Below are 21,133 nucleotides of genomic sequence, written 5' to 3'. Positions count from 1 at the left end.
AGGAAGAGGGGGGCAGGGGGCAAGGGCCGTGACACTGCTCCCCCTGATCGCCTGAGCAGACAAGCAGCCTGAGATGACTGTGAGAGAGAGAGAGAGATAGAGAGAAGGCAGAGACTGTAACTACGTGTAAGGGTTCATAACTTACTGCAAACAGAGCAAGAGTGTCATGAATGGTAATTTACACTGCTTGTATTATAATGATAATAATTATTGTAATGGTCTCAAATATTTAAGTTAGATAAAAGGACAAAGATAAGCACATTGTGTTGAAAGTTTGACAACGCCACACAAAACAGTATCTACACTAGGAAGTAAAGCTGATTCAGTAACAAAGGAGATATGATGCTGCTGATGACAGCTGAGTGCTGTACTGAAATAATTTGATAAATTAGATAAATTGGAATCAAGATTATTATTATTTTGAATTGTCCCTTTACTAGAAACTTTATAGATTGTGCGAATGTCAACTAATGTGATAGAGTTGCATTTTATAAGGAGGATCTCTGATGTTGTGCGAACCACACGTTGTGTCTTCAGATGACTGATTTATTCCAGATATGCATATTATAAATCGTGTCCTGAAGGAACTGATGTCTGACCCGTAGTGGCAGAGGTGCATATGGAGAAGACGCTTGTGTTCTCCTTGAGACACAGTAGGCCGAGGGCGTGGCTTTAAAGACAGCCTCTCGGCATCTTGAACAGACCAATGTTGAGGTCCACAACGCTGAAGTGATGCTTGATTTAGTGGAGAAATAAGTTGAAGGTTTTCCAGATTATAGGAATCTACAATATATTGTGAAACAGCTCAGATGATGTCTGGAGTAGCATATATTCTTGTATTGATAGTTAAATTTATAATGTACTATTAGTGGAGATGTCACATTATTCAAATGGTAGAATGAAAGCCATGAAGTCAGAATCAGTCCATTGCCCTTCTCTTAAGATTTGTAAAATGTACAATGTTTATAAATCAAAATGCAACAAATATATGTACAATACAGTTTACAAACTGAATTTGTAGAAATAACATTTTGCTGACTTTTGTATTTTCTTAGAAGGAACGAAATGTATGTGTTATGTAGGTTGAAACTAGGATTTGACTTTCATGACCTGGGGCAGGATGAAATGTAATTTGAGATGCACTGTAAAAGCTCCAGGAAATTGCAACTGGCCACTGCACCTTCCATAAGAGAGCTCAAACATTTGCTAATGCATTGGTTGCCTCACAGGCACTCTTTCCCTGGTTTGCCCATCTGGCACATGGTGTTGGCCACACGGGCAAAGGGGGGATGTGTGCATCAGTCTTTTAAATTGGTTTGCCCCAGGTTTTATTGTAACAGCTTAGCAATATTGTAGAACTTACCACATTTGTCAAGCCCATAATGCTGCAAAAGCTCATATGCAAATAGATTGTGTTCAAAAGCTTAAATGTTGTGGATATGATTATGTACTTGTAATAATGTATAGGTTTTCTAAATGGGTTGAAGCCTATCCCATAGGAAGGCTGGAGTAGTAACAGTAGCAAAAATACTGTTAAGGGATGTTATATGTAGATTTCGCATTCCAGGGAAATTTCCAGCGATAGGAACACTCACTTCACTGGGACAATAGTGCAGGAACTATGCAAAGTCCTGCGAGGTAAACAACATTTTCCCTGCCCATCACTCTCAGTCAGCTGGAGCAGAGGAGAGACAAAATGGGATATTAAAGAATAAGCTGGCTAAAATATGCAAACAAACAGGACTCAAACGTCCAGATGCCCTACCTATAGTCCTAATGACAATGAGATCATCAGCAAATTGAAAAAATCTGGTCTTCCTTCATGTGAGATTATTATGGGATGACTTATGAGACTTTCCATCACTCCTCCATTGTCTGTAAGGGAAATGGACATTCATTTGATGGTTGATGCTATGTTGTCTTTCCATATGGGACTAACACGTGCATTCAAAGCTGTTCATTCACAGGTGAAAGCCAACCTGACTGAACCATCCCAGCAGGATTGCCGCCCCTTCCAGCAGGGTGACTATGTGTATATCAAAGCACACAAGAGAAAGTCCATCCCAGGTGGACAGGGCCCTACCAGGTGCTCCTGACCACCCATACAGCTGTGAGGTGCCAAGGAAAGATGACATGGATCCACTCCTCCCACTGCAAATTGAGGCGATCAGCACAACCCTGGTGGAGAACAGATCGATGCTCGCCTTAGTCTGGACCCTCTTCCTCATCGCCTGCGGGACTATTGAATGTGCCATAGTAATCTAGGAAGAGGGCACCTTCAACTCCAAGCGGATGGAATCATCACTGACTGGGGAAACCAGTCCAGAAGAAGCTGACATCGGCATCACCCAGCAGCTAAAAGCACAGGGACAGAGCAGTGGCCCAAAGGAGCAACAGGACGCATGGGTACACAAATACCGGGTGACGTGCTAGTAACCTCTCCCCTTTTGCATATTAACACCACAGACATTAACATGTACACTGATAGAATACAACTGAGAATTCAACAGCGACGAGACAGCCACCTGACCAGCGGAAACGCCCCCGACTCCACCTGTCTTATCAGTTTACAAAATACTTGAATCTGTCAAGGTGCTGGGTGTGCTCTTATGTGCCCCATAACACTGAGGGATGCATTCCCGTGATCCCAGTTCCCTTGAATGTGGAAGATAACTGTGCTATATGGAAACATTATAGAACGGAAATGAGTATTTGCAATACTGTTAATGCATCTGCCTCAAAGTTTACTGAACAAATTCATGATCTCACGGATCACATTCGTAAAGAAGTTACTAAAATCCACCAGACCTCAAAGTGGTCTCTGGAGAGCTGGATAAGTGGCTCCCTTGGAAGAATTGGTGCTATTATAGCCCAGAGTCTGCTTTTTATCCTTGGCATACTCATTCTTCTCTATATTTGTTTTGTACTGATCAAGTGTTGCTGTGCATGCACTGCTACAGAAATGCAGAACAGCCTTACTCCTGTTGAAATAAAGGAGTCTGTTAAAATGATGTATGAGGAAATGCTGCAAGAACGCAGTGATATAATGGATCTTATGAATATAACCTAATTACACTGAATGATGTCCACTATTCCCCCTGAGATTAAGGTTTACAACTCTAGAGCCTAATCAAGACTCTGTACAAAACTATGATTGTCCTTCATAGGACAAAATGGGAGTTTGGAAGGAAAGTTAGAATTCTTTCCCTCATATCTATTCTACTCTCTTGTATACTTAAGAAAGATAAGGTCAAGCCAGATGGACAGGCCAGAAGGTAGCTTGTTTTCTGTTCGTATTCACGATGAGAACCTTGGAGACAATGTCAAACAGTATGATTGAAGTGCCTGCTCCCTTATTTGTGTATTAACCTATGAACTCTGTCTTCTAATGATATATATTCTGCTTAGCTAACTCTCTAATGATAATAGAGTAATGACTCTGTGATTGTAACCAGATCTTTGTTCTTTATGAATTAAAGCCTCTTACTTTTAAATGAAGGCAGAGGGACTTTGGGATCTTCTTGATTCACTGTTCCTCTCCACGCTGCGTGTATTAAAGGCATTGCAACTGACGTTCCAACCTGATTGAAGATGTTTTTTCTTCCACATTACATGGCGACGAGGATGGGATCGCTAACCCTGACGGAGAGGACTGGAGTGGACAGACCAGTGACCAGCAAAACCGAAAAATAGCAAAATAGAAAAAGGTAAGGCAGCCTTTTTGAAAAATTCCCCACTGCAGTGCTTTACTTTCACTGGTCTGCTCGCCTGGCCCTCTGAGTATCAGGTAACGCGATCTATATTTGAATTCAACGTTGTTGCTTGTCTTACATCAAGTACTTGAGGCAGGAAATGTTTTCTTGCTTGTTACCATAGACTTGACTGTGTCTTCTTGTTTGTGATGAAATAGGACTGTGTTTTCCTGTTTGGGTTCCCGCAGAAAAAAGTGTGTCTCTAAACTGCAGCGTAGGTTTGACATACTATTAGAAAATAATAATAATAATAATAATAATAATAATAATAATAATAATAATAATAATAATAAATAAATAAATTAAAGAGCGCTAATTAATTGTTCAATATCTGATATGCCGGTGATAATATAAAAAGCACGTGTTTTATAGAACCATACAATGGTTTGGTAAATGAAGAAACGTCATTAAGTTATATGCAAGTTATATGAATGCAAACATGTTGAAAAACATGTTTGTTATTATTCGTATATAGGATTTATTTTAATTTGTCTTTTGTTTGGTTATATTTATTTATTTATTTTTCTCTCTCTTTTTCTTTTTATATTTTCTCCCCAGTTATTTTATATGTATGATAACTATGGAGTGAAGATTTGCGCGATGTGCACAAGTGGTTTGACTGGACAACAGGTGACAGAAAGTTAAGGTTTCCAGAAGATGGGACTTTTGATTCAGATAGACTTGAGCACCTAAAAACGGTTTTGCAAAATAGGAATACAAAGCCGGGAGAAGTAAACTAGAAAGTGTTTATGATGTGGAGTGATTCATGTATATTAAATAATGAGAAAGCAATGCTAGCTATCTTAAAACATTTGTTAGAGAAAAGAAAGAAAAGACAAAAGGCACAATTCAATCTAGCCTAAGCTGAATGCACCAAAGACAAATAATATATATATATAATTTCAGTATAAATGAGTCCTCAAGATACTGAAGGAAATTTACTAGATAAGTAATAAATAAGGGTAGTTTGAGACACTGCAGGTCAAAATAACATGCCAACCAAAACCATGGTATCCGAATTTACTTTGGATATAAATTAATATGCGTCTCTTTGTCTGTTTGTACGTTTACAGTTAAATGTCGGTATTTTGTCTTTCATTCACTGTATAGTCCAGAATATGACTAAGAGTGTCATAGTCACAAATAGTTACAGAATGATAGCTAAAAAACGCCAGTTAAATATGTTGTAATAACAGACCTACAAGAAAGTAACTGTACACAGAATGCTATTGCAAACAGAAATAATAATACAAAATTAAATTATTTAAATAGATCTTACGAATACAGAAGTTAAAAGTAACATGTTAGAAATGGAATTAGAGCCAAATTTAGAAAAAGGAATCCGAGGCAACCGCAAACATCCGATGAAGGTTTCTTAGATATTGAGAAACAGATAAACAGTTACTTCAGGAAATTAAAGATGTGCTCATTTGGTAGCTATGAGTTCCACCATGAAGATTTTAAATCCCCAGATATAAGATTAATAAATACAAGGTGTAGGTAAGAAATGAACTATTGATCAGTTCAATCTGACTTTGGGAACAGTTCTTCTGAACCTGTACCGGTGTAGATTGGACTTCAATAGGAGAAAGCTGACACAATAATGACAGATATGAGCCTCGCAGGCGGACAGTCTTAGTGCCCACGCAGGCTCTTCATTGGGGAAATCATTGACTGAACACTTTTTTTGAAAAATTGTTTTCCTGAGGTATCTGGGAATCATTATTGAAATCAATTAAAATGCTTATTTTCTAAAAATATATTTTATTAGGAACATATCTTAATTAATTAACTCAAATAATGGAGCGAAATATGTGTATAAATAGTAATAATACATGTCAATACATATAGCTTGAATTGTCTAGTAAGAAATTAGGAGAAGGAGAAAGAACAGCTGTTAGGATACAGAGTGATGTTTTCAGAGGGTCTGAGCGATGTTGGTGGAGGTTTGAGGACGTTGACAAGGGGTTTAAGATTTGATGAGGCTTGGGAAGCTGTAAAAAGGATTTTGGTATGTGTGAAAGAAATGTGCTGCCACTTTCAGCACAAGAGTTTTGATGGCGATTGAATGGAATATGAGGGAAAATAAGGAAGCTACTAAAGGTGTAATATAACTAATTTAATGAAACATAGTCGTGGCAAGTTATAAAACTGTTTGGAAATAGTCCTTTCACAAACAGAAATACCCTATCAATTAGGAAGAGGGGGGCAGGGGGCAAGGGCCGTGACACTGCTCCCCCTGATCGCCTGAGCAGACAAGCAGCCTGAGATGACTGTGAGAGAGAGAGAGAGATAGAGAGAAGGCAGAGACTGTAACTACGTGTAAGGGTTCATAACTTACTGCAAACAGAGCAAGAGTGTCATGAATGGTAATTTACACTGCTTGTATTATAATGATAATAATTATTGTAATGGTCTCAAATATTTAAGTTAGATAAAAGGACAAAGATAAGCACATTGTGTTGAAAGTTTGACAACGCCACACAAAACAGTATCTACACTAGGAAGTAAAGCTGATTCAGTAACAAAGGAGATATGATGCTGCTGATGACAGCTGAGTGCTGTACTGAAATAATTTGATAAATTAATTAATTAATTCCACGTGGCATTGATTCAACAAGGTGCTGAAAGCATTCTTTAGAAATGTTGGCCCATATTGATAGGATAGCATCTTGCAGTTGATGGAGATTTGTGGGATGCACATCCAGGGCACGAAGCTCCCGTTCCACCACATCCCAAAGATGCTCTATTGGGTTGAGATCTGGTGACTGTGGGGGCCAGTTTAGTACAGTGAACTCATTGTCATGTTCAAGAAACCAATTTGAAATGATTCGACCTTTGTGACATGGTGCATTATCCTGCTGGAAGTAGCCATCAGAGGATGGGTACATGGTGGTCATAAAGGGATGGACATGGTCAGAAACAATGCTCAGGTAGGCCGTGGCATTTAAACGATGCCCAATTGGCACTAAGGGGCCTAAAGTGTGCCAAGAAAACATCCCCCACACCATTACACCACCACCACCAGCCTGCACAGTGGTAACAAGGCATGATGGATCCATGTTCTCATTCTGTTTACGCCAAATTCTGACTCTACCATCTGAATGTCTCAACAGAAATCGAGACTCATCAGACCAGGCAACATTTTTCCAGTCTTCAACTGTCCAATTTTGGTGAGCTTGTGCAAATTGTAGCCTCTTTTTCCTATTTGTAGTGGAGATGAGTGGTACCCGGTGGGGTCTTCTGCTGTTGTAGCCCATCCGCCTCAAGGTTGTACGTTTTGTGGCTTCACAAATGCTTTGCTGCATACCTCGGTTGTAATGAGTGGTTATTTCAGTCAAAGTTGCTCTTCTATCAGCTTGAATCAGTCGGCCCATTCTCCTCTGACCTCTAGCATCAACAAGGCATTTGCGCCCACAGGACTGCCGCATACTGGATGTTTTTCCCTTTTCACACCATTCTTTGTAAACCCTAGAAATGGTTGTGCGTGAAAATCCCAGTAACTGAGCAGATTGTGAAATACTCAGACCGGCCCGTCTGGCACCAACAACCATGCCTCGCTCAAAATTGCTTAAATCACCTTTCTTTCCCATTCAGACATTCAGTTTGGAGTTCAGGAGATTGTCTTGACCAGGACCACACCCCTAAATGCATTGAAGCAACTGCCATGTGATTGGTTGGTTAGATAATTGCATTAATGAGAAATTGAACAGGTGTTCCTAATAATCCTTTAGGTGAGTGTATATACATATAAATATGTACATGTCACACACCATATATAAACAGGAAATTATCTTGTATGATATGAGCATGATTTTCAAAAGACTCTATTTTTTAAATGTCTGGTTTATTTAAATTATTTTTTATGATATATTTTGTTTATTATTATTATGATTATTATTATTATGATTATTATTATTATTATAATACAAATTCAGCAACTGGATATGAAGTGAATATAAATTATTATTAAAACTGGTATGCATTTGACAAAGATATCTCCAGAGAAACAGAACCCGAGCTGATTGCGGCATGGTTTTAAGAGGTTCAGATCTCGAGCCCTATGGAGGTCCCCGCAGAGTGAGTACAGTCACTGTTCTTCAGTGTTCTGCAGCCTGTTAAGCATTTGTTGAAGTCAGTCTCTTGTTAGTTCAGAAACTGGTATAGGAGTTGTCTTTAGTAATGCAACAAAGCTTGATGCCAAGGATTATGCTCCTCTGTGACGTGCCCATCTGTGGCAGCTCAAAGTGTGACAGCTGTCCAATATAGACCTGCCAAACAATGCATCTTGGTGGTTTCCAGCTCCTTTCCTTCTACGACATCAAGTGTTAGCTGTGAGGTAGTATTCTCTGTTATTAGCATACAAGAGTTCCCTTGGGCAGGACAATATACCAGGTTTGTGTCCAAAATGTACTTTATAAAGGAACTACAGATACATGTTAGAAATAACTTGATCCATTGATCATTTCATCCTGACCCTAAGAGGTCCAATTTCAACAGCCCTCATGCTGATATTGCTAGGTTGCCTTTCCTGGCTGAATGCTTTGAACAATGCATGCAAAGACAATTCTTTGTTTTAGTTATTCATTTTTATTTGTAATTTTATAGAAACACAGAACATTCATGTATCCTTGTTAACTGGTCCACAGATGTTTTGTGAATATCATAAACTGGTGTAGATATTAATATACTTCTCAGAGACATTCATACAGCTTTATAAAATAATGGGACAATATCTCTGAAATATTATTAGTAAATATCAAACTCTGAACAATAGGGATCGGCAGCCAGGTTTGTAAGTGGTTTGTGGTCTCCCCAACATCTGATACCATGACATGTGGCAACCTGTAGCATTTCAGACATCAGTTCACTTGAGAGGTTTTCTGTAGACAGTAGTGGTGATTTTCTGCAGTTCCTTGAAACCCAGATCTCATTTACCAGTACCAAAGAGGAAGGCTGAGAAAAATATTTATTGACTGTCAATTTTTATCTTTCAATATCCATTGATTGCATCTTCCTATCAGCAAACTAGGGTAAATACATGCAAAGCTCATGATAAACCAACTAACCAATTAATGTAATTCACAAATCCCTCTCTGTTTGTATAAGCATGATACGTCACACCAAGAATTGGATGATAGCCTTTTGTCAGGATATATGACTATACAATCCTCCCCCAATGGATTTGAAGCTTTCCAGTCATCAGGGTAGGAGGTCCAGAATCTGCATTGGATAATACCAAATTAGCCCACATTGCTGCAAACTTCTGATTTGTTTAGACCCTCTACATTTCAAACTACTTTACATGGAAATGTAACCCATTAAAGCATTAAATACCCCTAAAAAGGAGTACATTAATTTGATTAAAAGTGTAAACACATTATACTGTAGCAAGACAGTGGATAAAACTGGTTACTCCCCAGGACTGTATGTATATCAGTGTGGGGCTGTGTTAAAATGTGTTGAAATTACTGACTTTGAATACATCCTGATAATGTCTTGTCAGCAGAATGTCAGATTAAATACATTTACAGCCTTATCTAGGCTATTGTAGTTTCATATTTTCTTATGGTTTAATTACTGTTTGGTAAAAAGCAATATTTTCATTTCAAATTCAACCTTTATAAATGTATTATAAAATATATAATCAGAAAATACAAATGTTAATTAAACAATTTAACAACAATCCTTCTTACTGCAGATTTGTCCTCAGCGGTGTATTATCCACCCAGCGCCATTCTCCTTCTATCCATGCGTCAGTCAGTCCAATCCAGTACTGGTCACTACCAGTGAGACTCCAAGCCATTCGATTTAAGAAATCCTGAAAGGAACAGTAAAAACTCTCACACTTCAGAGACACTTCTGTGGACATTTTGGAGATTAGTTTCCTCATCAACTAATCATCATAGTAATCGTGAATCCATTTGTTTTACAAAGTCTCTGTCATTTCTGCTATATGACAGAGAGCACCCTGAAAAGAGTAATGCACATGAATAATAAATTAGTAATTTTTCTTTCTCCACCTCCTAAAAGTAACTAGGTAACTAGTAACTAGTCCTTAGGTGTGGTGGTGTGGGTGTTTGGACAAGTATCCAAAAATATTGACATTTATTGTCTTTAGGGACAAACAACCAAAAATACAGCAACAAAACAAGTGAAAATGTCATTGCCAGAACTCAGGATAAACACTTTCAGGTATGAGAAAAAGAGAAATGGGAGAACTAAGATAAACTCATCTCCAAACATCTATTCCAAATGTATTTTAATTACATGAAAATAACAAACTTTTCATCTTGCATCACCTCTTACCTATCTTGCTAATCTTACCTGCTCCTCCTTACTGTTGACTATCACCAGGTCTCCTCCGAGTGACATGCATTTTTCACGGCTTTCCTGCCAGGTCATTACATCAGGAGAAAAATGGTAATAGTTGTTCTGAAAAGGCACCCACTTCTTTAGATATTGCTTCAAATCCTGCACTGCAAATGAAAGAATTTGAAGTAAGAAAGTATAGGTCTTCTAGTTCCTTTTAAGCACTGGTCCTCAGAGTGGCATCCCGCTAGCAATAACTTGTATGTCTTAACAGTGTATTATGGCTGGGTTTTTATGGTTTACTGTAAAATGACTTTTTTATGTGCTTCTGCTGTCAATAAAGGGGCTGTTAAACACTGTGCTCCAGGTCCAGGTATTGCAGAAAGAGAAAAGGATGTCATTCAAATACAGTGTGTCAGAGTGTGTGCTTCTAGAACTCATTAAAAGTCAGAAAAAGTACCAGGACAAAACCTCCTTTTGGATCACAATATACACAATTCTGACAATCCAGTTTTTAGCACTGGGCTGTGCTTTGGTAGAGTTTTTGATGGCTGTCCATCTATTTCTTACAATCTAGTGGTGAGTGTGAGAGATGTACATACAAGGAAGCCCTGACGACAGCAACATTGACCACATTTTGTGAAACTGAAAATGGTGGTGCGTACTCAAAAATACACCCACAGCAGTTTAATACAGCAGTTAACAAACCACTTCCCCCTCCCCCATTCATGCAGTATACCCTACATTTACATTTGATTAGAACATGTGAGAACATTCTATGGACACATGGATTATATGTGTTAGTAACCACAATTATCTTGCTTAATGACTGGGAACATCATGCCATAGCTCGAATATCTTCTGAATATTACCCTATTATAATTACAGACATATATTAGGAAGTGATTTACCTGGGCATTTCTTAACTGGGCAATTCTTCACCGGGCATTTTTGATCTGGACAATCTGGAGGTGGGCATTTCTGAGTTTTTTCTTCATATGTCACTGTTGATTTCATATTCTCAACCTCATGCATTTCATTTTCTACTCTAGTGAGTGGTCTCTGATGCTTTTCTGAGGAGTTGTGATCTGAAACAACAATAATCTGCTGTAGTCTGGAGACTTTTATTTAGCTCTGTGCCATAAGTACATGTTGACATTAAAAATAATATAGAAACAAAAATGGAAAAAAGTGTATGTTGTACATTTTAATAGAGGCCAACTGGGGGGATGCATCCACTATGCTTATGGAGCCTGGCACACATTATTGGGGGGGACTATTAAATGTTCTCTAAACCTATGCATGTGATCATTTCTAATTATCTGTTGGCTTGTTTTTAACAATAACATCAGGAACTATTCATATTGCAGGCTTACACTATTTTTAAAATCTAGACATGGATAAGTCTCATGTATTCTCTCCTGTAGGAAAAAAGTGATATTGTAGTTGTTTTGTAGAAGAAGAATTTGCTGCACACAGTTAGAATAGACTTGAACAAATCTGAAACCTTGACCCACCCTAAAAGCATATTTCAAACACATTGCTAGGTGATGGGTTTGCATTTTATAAAGGGACGAATGATCTGACAAAGAAAACATTTCCATCAAGTGTAAGTTTTGTCTATGAAGCAATCATTTTGTTTACATTTGCTCCTTTTTGGGGGCTATGTTAATTACGTTTGTTAAGCATTTTCATCTGTAGTTTCGTACCAAAGGCCAAGTGCTACAGAAATCTACAAAAAGCATGTTACCCTGTCTCCGCCTTAAGGTTAATCTTGACATGTATACAGCCATTATCTTCTGACTACTTGGCCAACTGCTGCCTGAGAGGGCACTTGATCTAACCAACCAGTCTTTTGTATTTTCAATCTCTTGAAGACTTAATCAATGACTGTATTATTATGCATGTGGCAAACTGAAAACCTATACAGCTGGATTTTAATGAGATCACTTCTAATAGACACAATTGTAAGCTATTGTTCATCACAAGATACAAAAAGGCTTCTTCCAACTCTCATCGCTAGTTCTTTTCCTCACTTCATGTGAAAGGACAGCTCTGGGTTAACCTGTATTTATGTTTTGTATAATCAACTTGTTACTTCTTCATTGGTGCATCCTGAGATTTACTGAAACCACTACAATTCAGACCACTCACACAGCAGTGCCAGGGCAAGATTGGCTGCCAGGGACAGGCAGAGCAGGGCTGAGACGGCCAGCAGAGCACAGCGCCATGAGCCTGCAGGTCCCCCTACAGTCCTCCTGTAGTCTGCAAATCACACCAAACCAACAAAATGAACATATGCACTACAGACCAAGACAAGCTTTTTCAAGTGCGTTCTGTAATCAAGACAAATATTAACTTAGCACCAGTGTGGCCACAATATCCCTTAGTGAATCCACTGATGGGTTAATTAAACATTATACCATTATTGAGAAAAATTATAATTGTGTGTATAATTTCCATTGCTCACTATTCATTAGTCTGTTAATGGATCAATGGTCAATCATAATGCAAGAACAATAATATGATTTTTGGTTGATTGATAATATTATTATTATTATTATTAATAATAATAATAATAATAATAATAATAATAATAATAATAATAATAATAATAATAATAATAATACATGCCCCTTTTTTGTCTCCTGAGATTTTACATTTGGCTGAAAATCTTTTTGGAAAATATCATTTACCCTTCTGAAGTTCACTTGATGACAGTCCTTGGTGTACTGTAGAATGTGTTTTATCCATGTTGAAGTCTAACCCAGTATAAATGTGGTCCATCTCCATAGTGCAGAATGACAGAGCTGTGTGTGAACCATGAGTTGCACTGACTTTTTGAGGTCAAGGCAAGAGGAAACTGCAAGTAAACCAATGACAAAAATTAAGACTGCACAAATGGTTCACGTGGTGAGTTGCTTCCTTTATTTTTAGGTTTTAAATAAACAGGAGTGAAGTTGGAAAAAAAAATGCAGTGATCAAAAGCAGTTAATTTCAATTGACAAATCTATCTATTCTTATTTTTTTAAATATGCTTTGCATAACATATAAATGAACACAAATGTTGTTTTATAATGATAATGCTCTGTTTATGTACAGTACTTTTTTCTCAGGACATATATTCAGTTCTGGAGATATATGAGGGTGTATGCAGATCTCAGTGGATTTTTGCAAATCTGAGACTCAGAGTGTTAAAGCAAACAAGGCTTCTGTCATGATGTTAATGTCAGCAGCAACCAGCAGCTTGTAGAGGTTTCAGAAACTTGCTTTCTAACAAGTTATTATTTTATTGATCACATTGTGGGTTGGATAGACGGTTAGTGTAACATTCTAAATTAAGTGAATTACAATATGTAATGTCTTGAAGCATCTTCTGAAAACACCTGAGTTGCCACTGTTGCTCTCTTTTAAGTTTATAAGTATATTTCTCCCTTAAAGAAAATAAGTTATGTTTTAAGGAAATGTCTTTCTTGTGTTCTTGTAGTACTTCCTCAAATGCAGCATGAAGAGTCAGTATGTTTTATATAAACTGTATTATGTTTTATATTTATAATAGTATTCTGACCAAGCAAAGTAGCGTTATTAAGCTAACAACAGCCGCTAAGGCAGTTGATCATGGCATACCCTTTAGACCAGTAGTCACCAACCTTTTTAAGCCCAAGATCACTGACCTTGACCTTGATGAAAGGCAAGATCTACCTATCGAGGAATTGATAGAAAAAGACAGACCAGGTTGTATTTCCAATTTGAAGCCTTTCATTTTGTATTTGTAATTGTATTTGAATTACAGACTAAATGCACTGGTTTTAATATTTAATCTTTAAAATTGATGCAATCAAGACAACTAAGTAACAACACTGTACCACTTGTAGTGAACAGATCATATGAAGTGCCATTGTTAACAGTAAAATGCTTATTCACTGAAGCTTCTGAAGGTACTATCATTAGCATTTTATAAATTAACTTTAATAAGAAAAATCTAACATTCTCAATTAAGCTAAGCGCAGTTCTTTGTCCCAGTTTATGCAGCATCACTTGTCACAATGCCATCATAAGGCAAAACTGCTGCAGCGATGTTCAAGTCGATGTTCACTGACTCAAGTCAGTGTGATGGCAGTAACTGAATACTGTCTGTGAGTGCTCTGTAGTTTGTCTCATAGCTAGAGACAGCCAGTCTGAGGCAGTCTGTGAGGTGTCTGTCAGTAAGGCGGCTCCTGTACTTTTTATTTGATTATTTTCATCTGTGAAAACACAATTTCTCAGAGGTAAGGGGATCCAAAGTAGAAACTCACTTTCAGTGCACATGCGGTGAGGAGAGGAAACTTCTCCCTGTTGATAAGTCCCCAAAAGTCACTGTCCCCAATGCCATTCTGGAAATCCACTATCTCCATGTCAACTCCACTTGACAAAGCAAATACTTGCTGAAATTTGGATGCAACCTGTTCTATATCAATGGGCATGAATGGGTTTGAGACAAATGCAACAACACATTCCATGACGTCTAACTCACCAAAACGCAGATTGAACTCTGTTGCCACTTTGTCCAGGTGAGCAAAGTAATTCTCAGGATGAAAAACATCCTTGTCTTCAATGCTCTATGATATGTTCTCCAGGTTGGGAAAGTGTGTTTGTTTCCTGTTCTTTAGATGTGTGATCCAAACACTGAGCTTGGACTTAAATGCATTTACTGCGCTTATCATGTGGGGCAGTTGTCGGTCTTTTCCCTGGAGCTTGTTGTTGAGTGCATTTAGTTTTCTGGTCAAGTCTGTCAGAAACCACAGGTTGAGCAGCCACACATCATCTGACAGTTCCTTGTGCTCCTTGTTCCTTGCAGACAGAAAAGTCTTTATCTCAGGCAGCAAGTCAACAAAAGCATTGTTAAACTTTCCCGCAACTCAACCACCAGACGTCAGCATGAAGTAGTAGGTCTCTGTAGGCGGCATCGAGCTCATCTAATAAAGCCATGAATAAGCGATGCTGAAGTGCTTTTCCTCGTATCGAGTTAATCAGTTTGACCACCAGTGTCATTACGTGAGAAAAGTCCAGGACTTTCCCAGCCAAGGCCTGCTGATGAATCACACAATGATAATTCGCGAAGTCAGGGTCATTACGGCACAGTGCTACAAAACCAGAGCGCACACCATGCATTGCCAGCGCTCCATCGGTAGTGATTGCTACCAGTTTATGAATGAGGATTTCATTTTCACATATTTTTTAAACTCATTGTAAATATCCTCAGCTCTTGTTCTCTCCTTTAAGTGCAACAGAGTCAAGAAGTCCTCCTTTGTTGTAGATTCCTGGAAAGCCATTCTGACAAAAACAACAAGCTGAGCTGTATCCATTACATCCAGAGATTCGTAGAACTGTAGTGAAAAATATTCATAGTTTGACAAGTCCTTTGACACTTGTTGATCCACGTCCTCTGACAGTGACTCGACCCTCCTTTTCACTGTTGCAGGACCGAGCGGTACACTATGGAGTGCAGTGTTTATATCATCTTTCTTTTTGAAACCCTTTGTAAATAGTCTCGGCAGTAATGGCTTCCTTGAAAAAATTATCATCTGTAAAAGGCTTTTTGTTTTTAGCCAAAAGGTGACTTACACAAAATGATGCTTCAGGAGCAGCCTTATTTTGATCAGCAGATTTGGTAAAACGTGATTGCTGGGCCTTCAACTCAGATTTCAGCTCATCAACTTTCCTTGTATGGATTGCACTCTTTAGTGGGTAGCTGTCTTTAAATTTTAGGTTTTTGGTGTTGTGGTGCCGCTCCAGATTTCCTCTTTTACATAGTGCTTGTTTTTGGTGGCACAACATACATACACACTTATCTTTCACCATGGTAAAAATAAACTCCTCTTCTCATTCTGCATGGAAATATTATGTTTTCACCTTCTTTCATGGAGACTTCTCCATTCTAGCTTAACCGTTACCTCATGGACTATCATCACCATGTATAGCTGTATATTGACTTTTGAGACAGTTAACTTACTGGTGCTCTTTCCTTATCTCATTGGTCACTTTATTAAAAAAAAAAATACAGCAGTTGGATCAAGAAAAACAGAGAGAGGCTCTTCCAAAACTGAACATTAATCAGGCATGGTGTATTTTTTGTACGTGTTTTTCTTTCATTTTCAGGAGCTACCGGCACAGTGATAAAGATCTACGATCGCGATCGACGGGTTTGGTGACCACTGCTCTAGACATTCCTGTCAATAATAAAATCATAAAACAGCAGAGAGGGAGGGCACAGAGCTGTTTGTTAAAAGTTTGTTTGTGGACTTAATGGACAGGGCAAGACAACACTTTGTGAAACCTGTGACAGACCCTGCCCACTAAACCACATGTCATGCATTGTATAAAAGCTGTTAACTTCTGCTGTTCAGAGAGAGACTCAACTCAGATAGAGAGCTTCCATGTCAGGACCTCTCAGGCCTGGCATGTAAAATAAATACATTTATCCTCTGTGCATCAAGACTGGGTCCTTCACAGCACAACTTGTTTTTCTGCACATTCCTGTATATAGACAAATCAGCATACCATTTACAAGTAGTTAGGCTTTCACAGCTATTTAAACCACAGATCTTATGTTGCATATGTTTTATCTTTGTTTTATTAAAAAGTAGTTTTAAAGGCAAGCTGCAAAATAGTTTTAGTGAGTCTCCTGTCTTAACTGATCATTTTTACTATTAAGCAACTAGTTAATAAGAATTAAGTTAATTCAAGCAAATTCACAGAAACCAGCAAACCAAATGCTGAAAACATGGTGTTATCTTTCAAGTCAGAAGCACTGCCCAAGGTTGAGGGGTTTCTGTGCACTTCCCTGTATTTGGCTCAGCTGGCTGTGCCTTCAGAGCATGATGAGACATGATGAGACACCGGGGCGACCCGCTTGTGATACAACAATTGTGGAGCCGGTTCAGCAGAGCAGAAGTGGATCTCATTGCCTCGGCAGAGTCCACCCACTGCCCACAATGGTTCTGCATCCGAGACCGCTCAGGAACCCTAGGGATCGACACGCTAGCCCACGCATGGTCTCCTGTCTCCTTTACGCGTTCCCACCATTCCCCCTTCTCTCAGTGGTCCTGGAGAAGGTCAGGAGAGAACGAGTGGCCTCGAAGATTCTGGTTTGCAGACCTTATCACTCTCTTCAACATAGAGCCTTGGCAACTCCTAGTGCCGCAGACTTGTTGTCCCAGGTGCAGGGCACACTTTGGCACCCCAATCTGGGTCTCCTCCAGCTCTGGGCCTGGCTCCTGAGCAGGATCGACTGATTGCCTGGGGTCAGTCAGCTGTGGTATTAGCCACTATTCAGTCAGCAAGAGATCCCTCTACGAGGTCGCAGTATTCCTACCGCTGGTGGACGTTTAACACGTGGTGCCAAGACGGCTGTCAAGACCCAAGTAATTGTCCCATTGGGGTCATATTTAAATTTTTACAAGAGTTGTTGGACCAGGGCAAGTCCCTAGCATGCTGAAAGTGTATCTGATGGCCATCTCCGCATTTCATTTCTGGATTGATGGCGAGCCCCTGGGTCTCATTTCCTGGCTGCGCAGTTTTTGAAGGGAGCGCGATGGCTGTGGCATATGCGGAATAGGCAGATGCTAGGGGCACCGTCCATCCATAGGGGTGCCCAAATGAGTGAACACTATTTTAATACTATTCATTTGATATATTACAAAAATGCGAAAGCCACCACCACAAGTGAAAGCCACCACAACAACATAACTACATAGCTTATTAGGCCATATTGTCTGTGTTGCCCGCAGCGTCACCCGGCCATCAATCGCACCCCCCCCCCCCCCTTTATAGTTAGAATGAGCTGATTGTGGGGGGCGAGTTCAGTTATCTGAAGCAGTGAGGGACACTGAGCGCGAAACATGATCCATTAGTATCAGTAGCCACTTCAAACCATGTCAAAAAGACCAAAGACTTTGTTAGGTTATATACTGTATATATCTTGCATTTTAGCCTGTGAATTACCAGTGTAGTATTTATTGTGAGATTCATATCGTTTCCTAATTCTAGTGCTCTTTAGCACCCCTGCCTGTAGCGGGGGGTACTGCACTGCACACTAACCTCTGTACTGCGAATGGATCATACAATTGGAAAATCTCGATGAGCTAAATGCGGTGTAATTGAGGCGCCTGTTTGCTTCAGGACTTCTAATAGTCTACAAGAAATACTCCCATTGTGATTGGTTTGATATTTGTATCCATTTTGATTTCCATTGCTACCTTGTATCCCCCTGCATTTTAATTAAATGTCATTGCCGGTTCCTCTTGTACTATTCCAGTGCCAAATAAAGAACCTGATCTGAAGGTGGTGTCTTCAGTGGCGTAGTACTGCTACAAGAGCTGAACATCTGTAAACCCCATGCCTTTGCTGCATATGTATTGTATTAATATTAATCTGCGCTTTGCATGGCTTTCGCGGCATGAGGATGTGGTGCTGAATGAACAGCTCCCAAGGTAAACTGTTTCGTTTATATGAAACGAAATGTTTTTGGTTTTTAAAAAAGTTATGTATTGAGGCATTTGAGTGTTTAACTTCTGATACTTTCAAGTGGACATCATACACTCACCTAAAGGATTATTAGGAACACCTGTTCAATTTCTCATTAATGCAATTATCTAACCAACCAATCACATGGCAGTTGCTTCAATGCATTTAGGGGTGTGGTCCTGGTCAAGACAATCTCCTGAACTCCAAACTGAATGTCTGAATGGGAAAGAAAGGTGATTTAAGCAATTTTGAGCGTGGCATGGTTGTTGGTGCCAGACGGGCCGGTCTGAGTATTTCGCAATCTGCTCAGTTACTTGGATTTTCACGCACAACCATTTCTACAAAGAATGGTGTGAAAAGGGAAAAACATCCAGGATGCAGCAGTCCTGTGGGCGAAAATGCCTTGTTGATGCTAGAGGTCAGAGGAGAATGGGCCGACTGATTCAAGCTGATAGAACAGCAACTTTGACTGAAATAACCACTCGTTACAACCGAGGTATGCAGCAAAGCATTTGTGAAGCCACAACACATACAACCTTGAAGCGGATGGGCTACAACAGCAGAAGACCCCACCGGGTACCACTCATCTCCACTACAAATCGGAAAAAGAGGCTACAATTTGCACAAGCTCACCAAAATTGGACAGTTGAATACTGGAAAAACGTTGCCTGGTCTGATGAGTCTCGATTTCTGTTGAGACATTCAGATGGTAGAGTCAGAATTTGGCGTAAACAGAATGAGAACATGGATCCATCATGCCTTGTTACCACTGTGCAGGCTGGTGGTGGTGGTGTAATGGTGTGGGGGATGTTTTCTTGGCACACTTTAGGCCCCTTAGTGCCAATTGGGCATCGTTTAAATGCCACGGCCTACCTGAGCATTGTTTCTGACCATGTCCATCCCTTTATGACCACCATGTACCCATCCTCTGATGGCTACTTCCAGCAGGATAATGCACCATGTCACAAAGGTCGAATCATTTCAAATTGGTTTCTTGAACATGACAATGAGTTCACTGTACTAAACTGGCCCCCACAGTCACCAGATCTCAACCCAATAGAGCATCTTTGGGATGTGGTGGAACGGGAGCTTCGTGCCCTGGATGTGCATCCCACAAATCTCCATCAACTGCAAGATGCTATCCTATCAATATGGGCCAACATTTCTAAAGAATGCTTTCAGCACCTTGTTGAATCAATGCCACGTAGAATTAAGGCAGTTCTGAAGGCGAAAGGGGGTCAAACAAAGTATTAGTATGGTGTTCCTAATAATCCTTTAGGTGAGTGTATATTTAATGGGACCTGGGGGGGCACCGGGGCGACCGGCCACACTGCAGCCCCCAGTGCGGCAAGAGTTTAAGCCAGAACAACCTGATGGTGCACCAGTGCATCCATACGGGGGAAAGACCCACCCCGCACCAGTGCGGCAAGAGCTTCAAGCACGACTTCATGCTCAGGAAGCACCAGCGGACCCACGGAGGGGAGTGGCCCTTTAAGTGCCCCCATTTAAGAACTGAAGAGCTGAAGAGCTCAGTCCGAGACCATCAAGAGGCACCAACAGATCCACATGCGAGAGAGACCCAGTGATCGGCCCGGAGAGATTCACACCGATATCTGATGGGTCCAGCTGGTGCTCAAGGGTCACAAAACGTGTATTTAAGTACCTGGGTGTATGATTAGTAAGAATATCCAAGTGCAATAACCTGTCTGACACAGACAGAGGAATACCCTGAGGTTCAATTATGGTGGTTACTGTCCCACAGTACTATATGGCAATCAAGTAAGGATATCTGGAAAACATTGGCGTTGGAGTTGGTCTAAGCACTATAGACAAACCCGTGGAGTGTGCTTGAATGAAGTGTCATTTATCTCTGTAACATGCAGTTTAGTACAGAGACATATTAGTATTTGAACCTTTTTCTTCATATCAAATCTGAACTTGAACAATGACGGACATAATGGAATGTTAACAATATTTTTGAGTATCTTTAAACAAATCTTGAAAAAAAAATCTGTTATCAATGTTTAGGAAGTCAAACATCCAAGAAAATCGAAGAAGCAGATGAAAAACCTATTTCTGTCATTCTACAAGATGCCACTTCAGTGCTGGTACAATCCATTACCAATAGGGGGGGCAAAGTGTGTATGATGGCAGTGAGTATATGCGTTTTCTGTGTGTCAGTACATGCACTACTGAGAAACAGGACTTCATCACATACCTTTAAAATAATAATAATGTCACAGGTAGCTTTGTGAACGTTTTCTATGCAGAAACTGTGATGAAAGGGTCAGTCGTTCACTCTGTACCAAACCCAAGGATCAGCAGATCAGCAGCTGTAACTTTAGTTTCAATTGCAGGTACAGAAGCACAGCAGGCTGCGTGAGGCGTCTTTCACAAATAGCCTCCGTGTGGTCGGGCTGTTCCTGCAGTCGCTTCAGAAAGCTGCAGCTGGGTTTGCTGAGGAGAAAGTGCTGTCTGCAGCACACTGCGACCCGGCGGTTATAAATGACATGTTGTAAAGAGGCTCTGGAGTATAAAGTCCACCATAATATTATCCTTTTCCT

General features: G+C 39.8%; 1 protein-coding gene and 1 long non-coding RNA gene across 2 annotated transcripts in view; one reads left to right on the top strand and one right to left on the bottom strand.

Annotated features, from left to right (window-relative positions):
- LOC136768773 (uncharacterized) overlaps positions 1 to 16,643 on the top strand; it is a 37,078-nt gene extending 20,435 nt beyond the window's left edge. Inside the window, exons 5-6 of the long non-coding RNA XR_010822035.1 lie at positions 1,968 to 3,707; positions 16,203 to 16,643. This is a non-coding gene — a long non-coding RNA (uncharacterized LOC136768773). The remainder of the gene's footprint in view (positions 1 to 1,967; positions 3,708 to 16,202) is intronic.
- LOC136768023 (C-type lectin domain family 4 member C) lies at positions 8,381 to 12,887 on the bottom strand. Its single transcript, XM_066722080.1, has 6 exons — positions 12,761 to 12,887; positions 12,219 to 12,329; positions 10,976 to 11,152; positions 10,080 to 10,231; positions 9,449 to 9,573; positions 8,381 to 8,975 (listed from the first exon to the last, which is right to left on the bottom strand). The coding sequence occupies exons 1-6, from the start codon at positions 12,855 to 12,857 to the stop codon at positions 8,825 to 8,827; spliced, it is 813 nt and encodes a 270-aa protein (XP_066578177.1). The 5' UTR covers positions 12,858 to 12,887; the 3' UTR covers positions 8,381 to 8,824.
- Positions 16,644 to 21,133: the final 4,490 nt, after the last annotated feature.

Source organism: Amia ocellicauda, chromosome 14 (genome assembly GCF_036373705.1).
Source record: "Amia ocellicauda isolate fAmiCal2 chromosome 14, fAmiCal2.hap1, whole genome shotgun sequence".
NCBI lineage: Eukaryota > Metazoa > Chordata > Actinopteri > Amiiformes > Amiidae > Amia > Amia ocellicauda.
This window is presented reverse-complemented; position numbering and strand designations above follow the sequence as displayed.

What these genes read in the sequence shown, in the direction of transcription:
- LOC136768023 (XM_066722080.1), bottom strand. Translation starts at nt 12,857, where the DNA reads ATGGAGATGGACCACATTTATACTGGGTTAGACTTCAACATGGATAAA. An exon ending in TCTTGCCCTGGCACTGCTGT is followed by an intron (nt 11,153 to 12,218) that starts GTGAGTGGTCTG and finishes TTGTTGTTTCAG; the next exon opens with ATCACAACTCCTCAGAAAAG. An exon ending in TCAACAGTAAGGAGGAGCAG is followed by an intron (nt 9,574 to 10,079) that starts GTAAGATTAGCA and finishes TGTTCCTTTCAG; the next exon opens with GATTTCTTAAATCGAATGGC.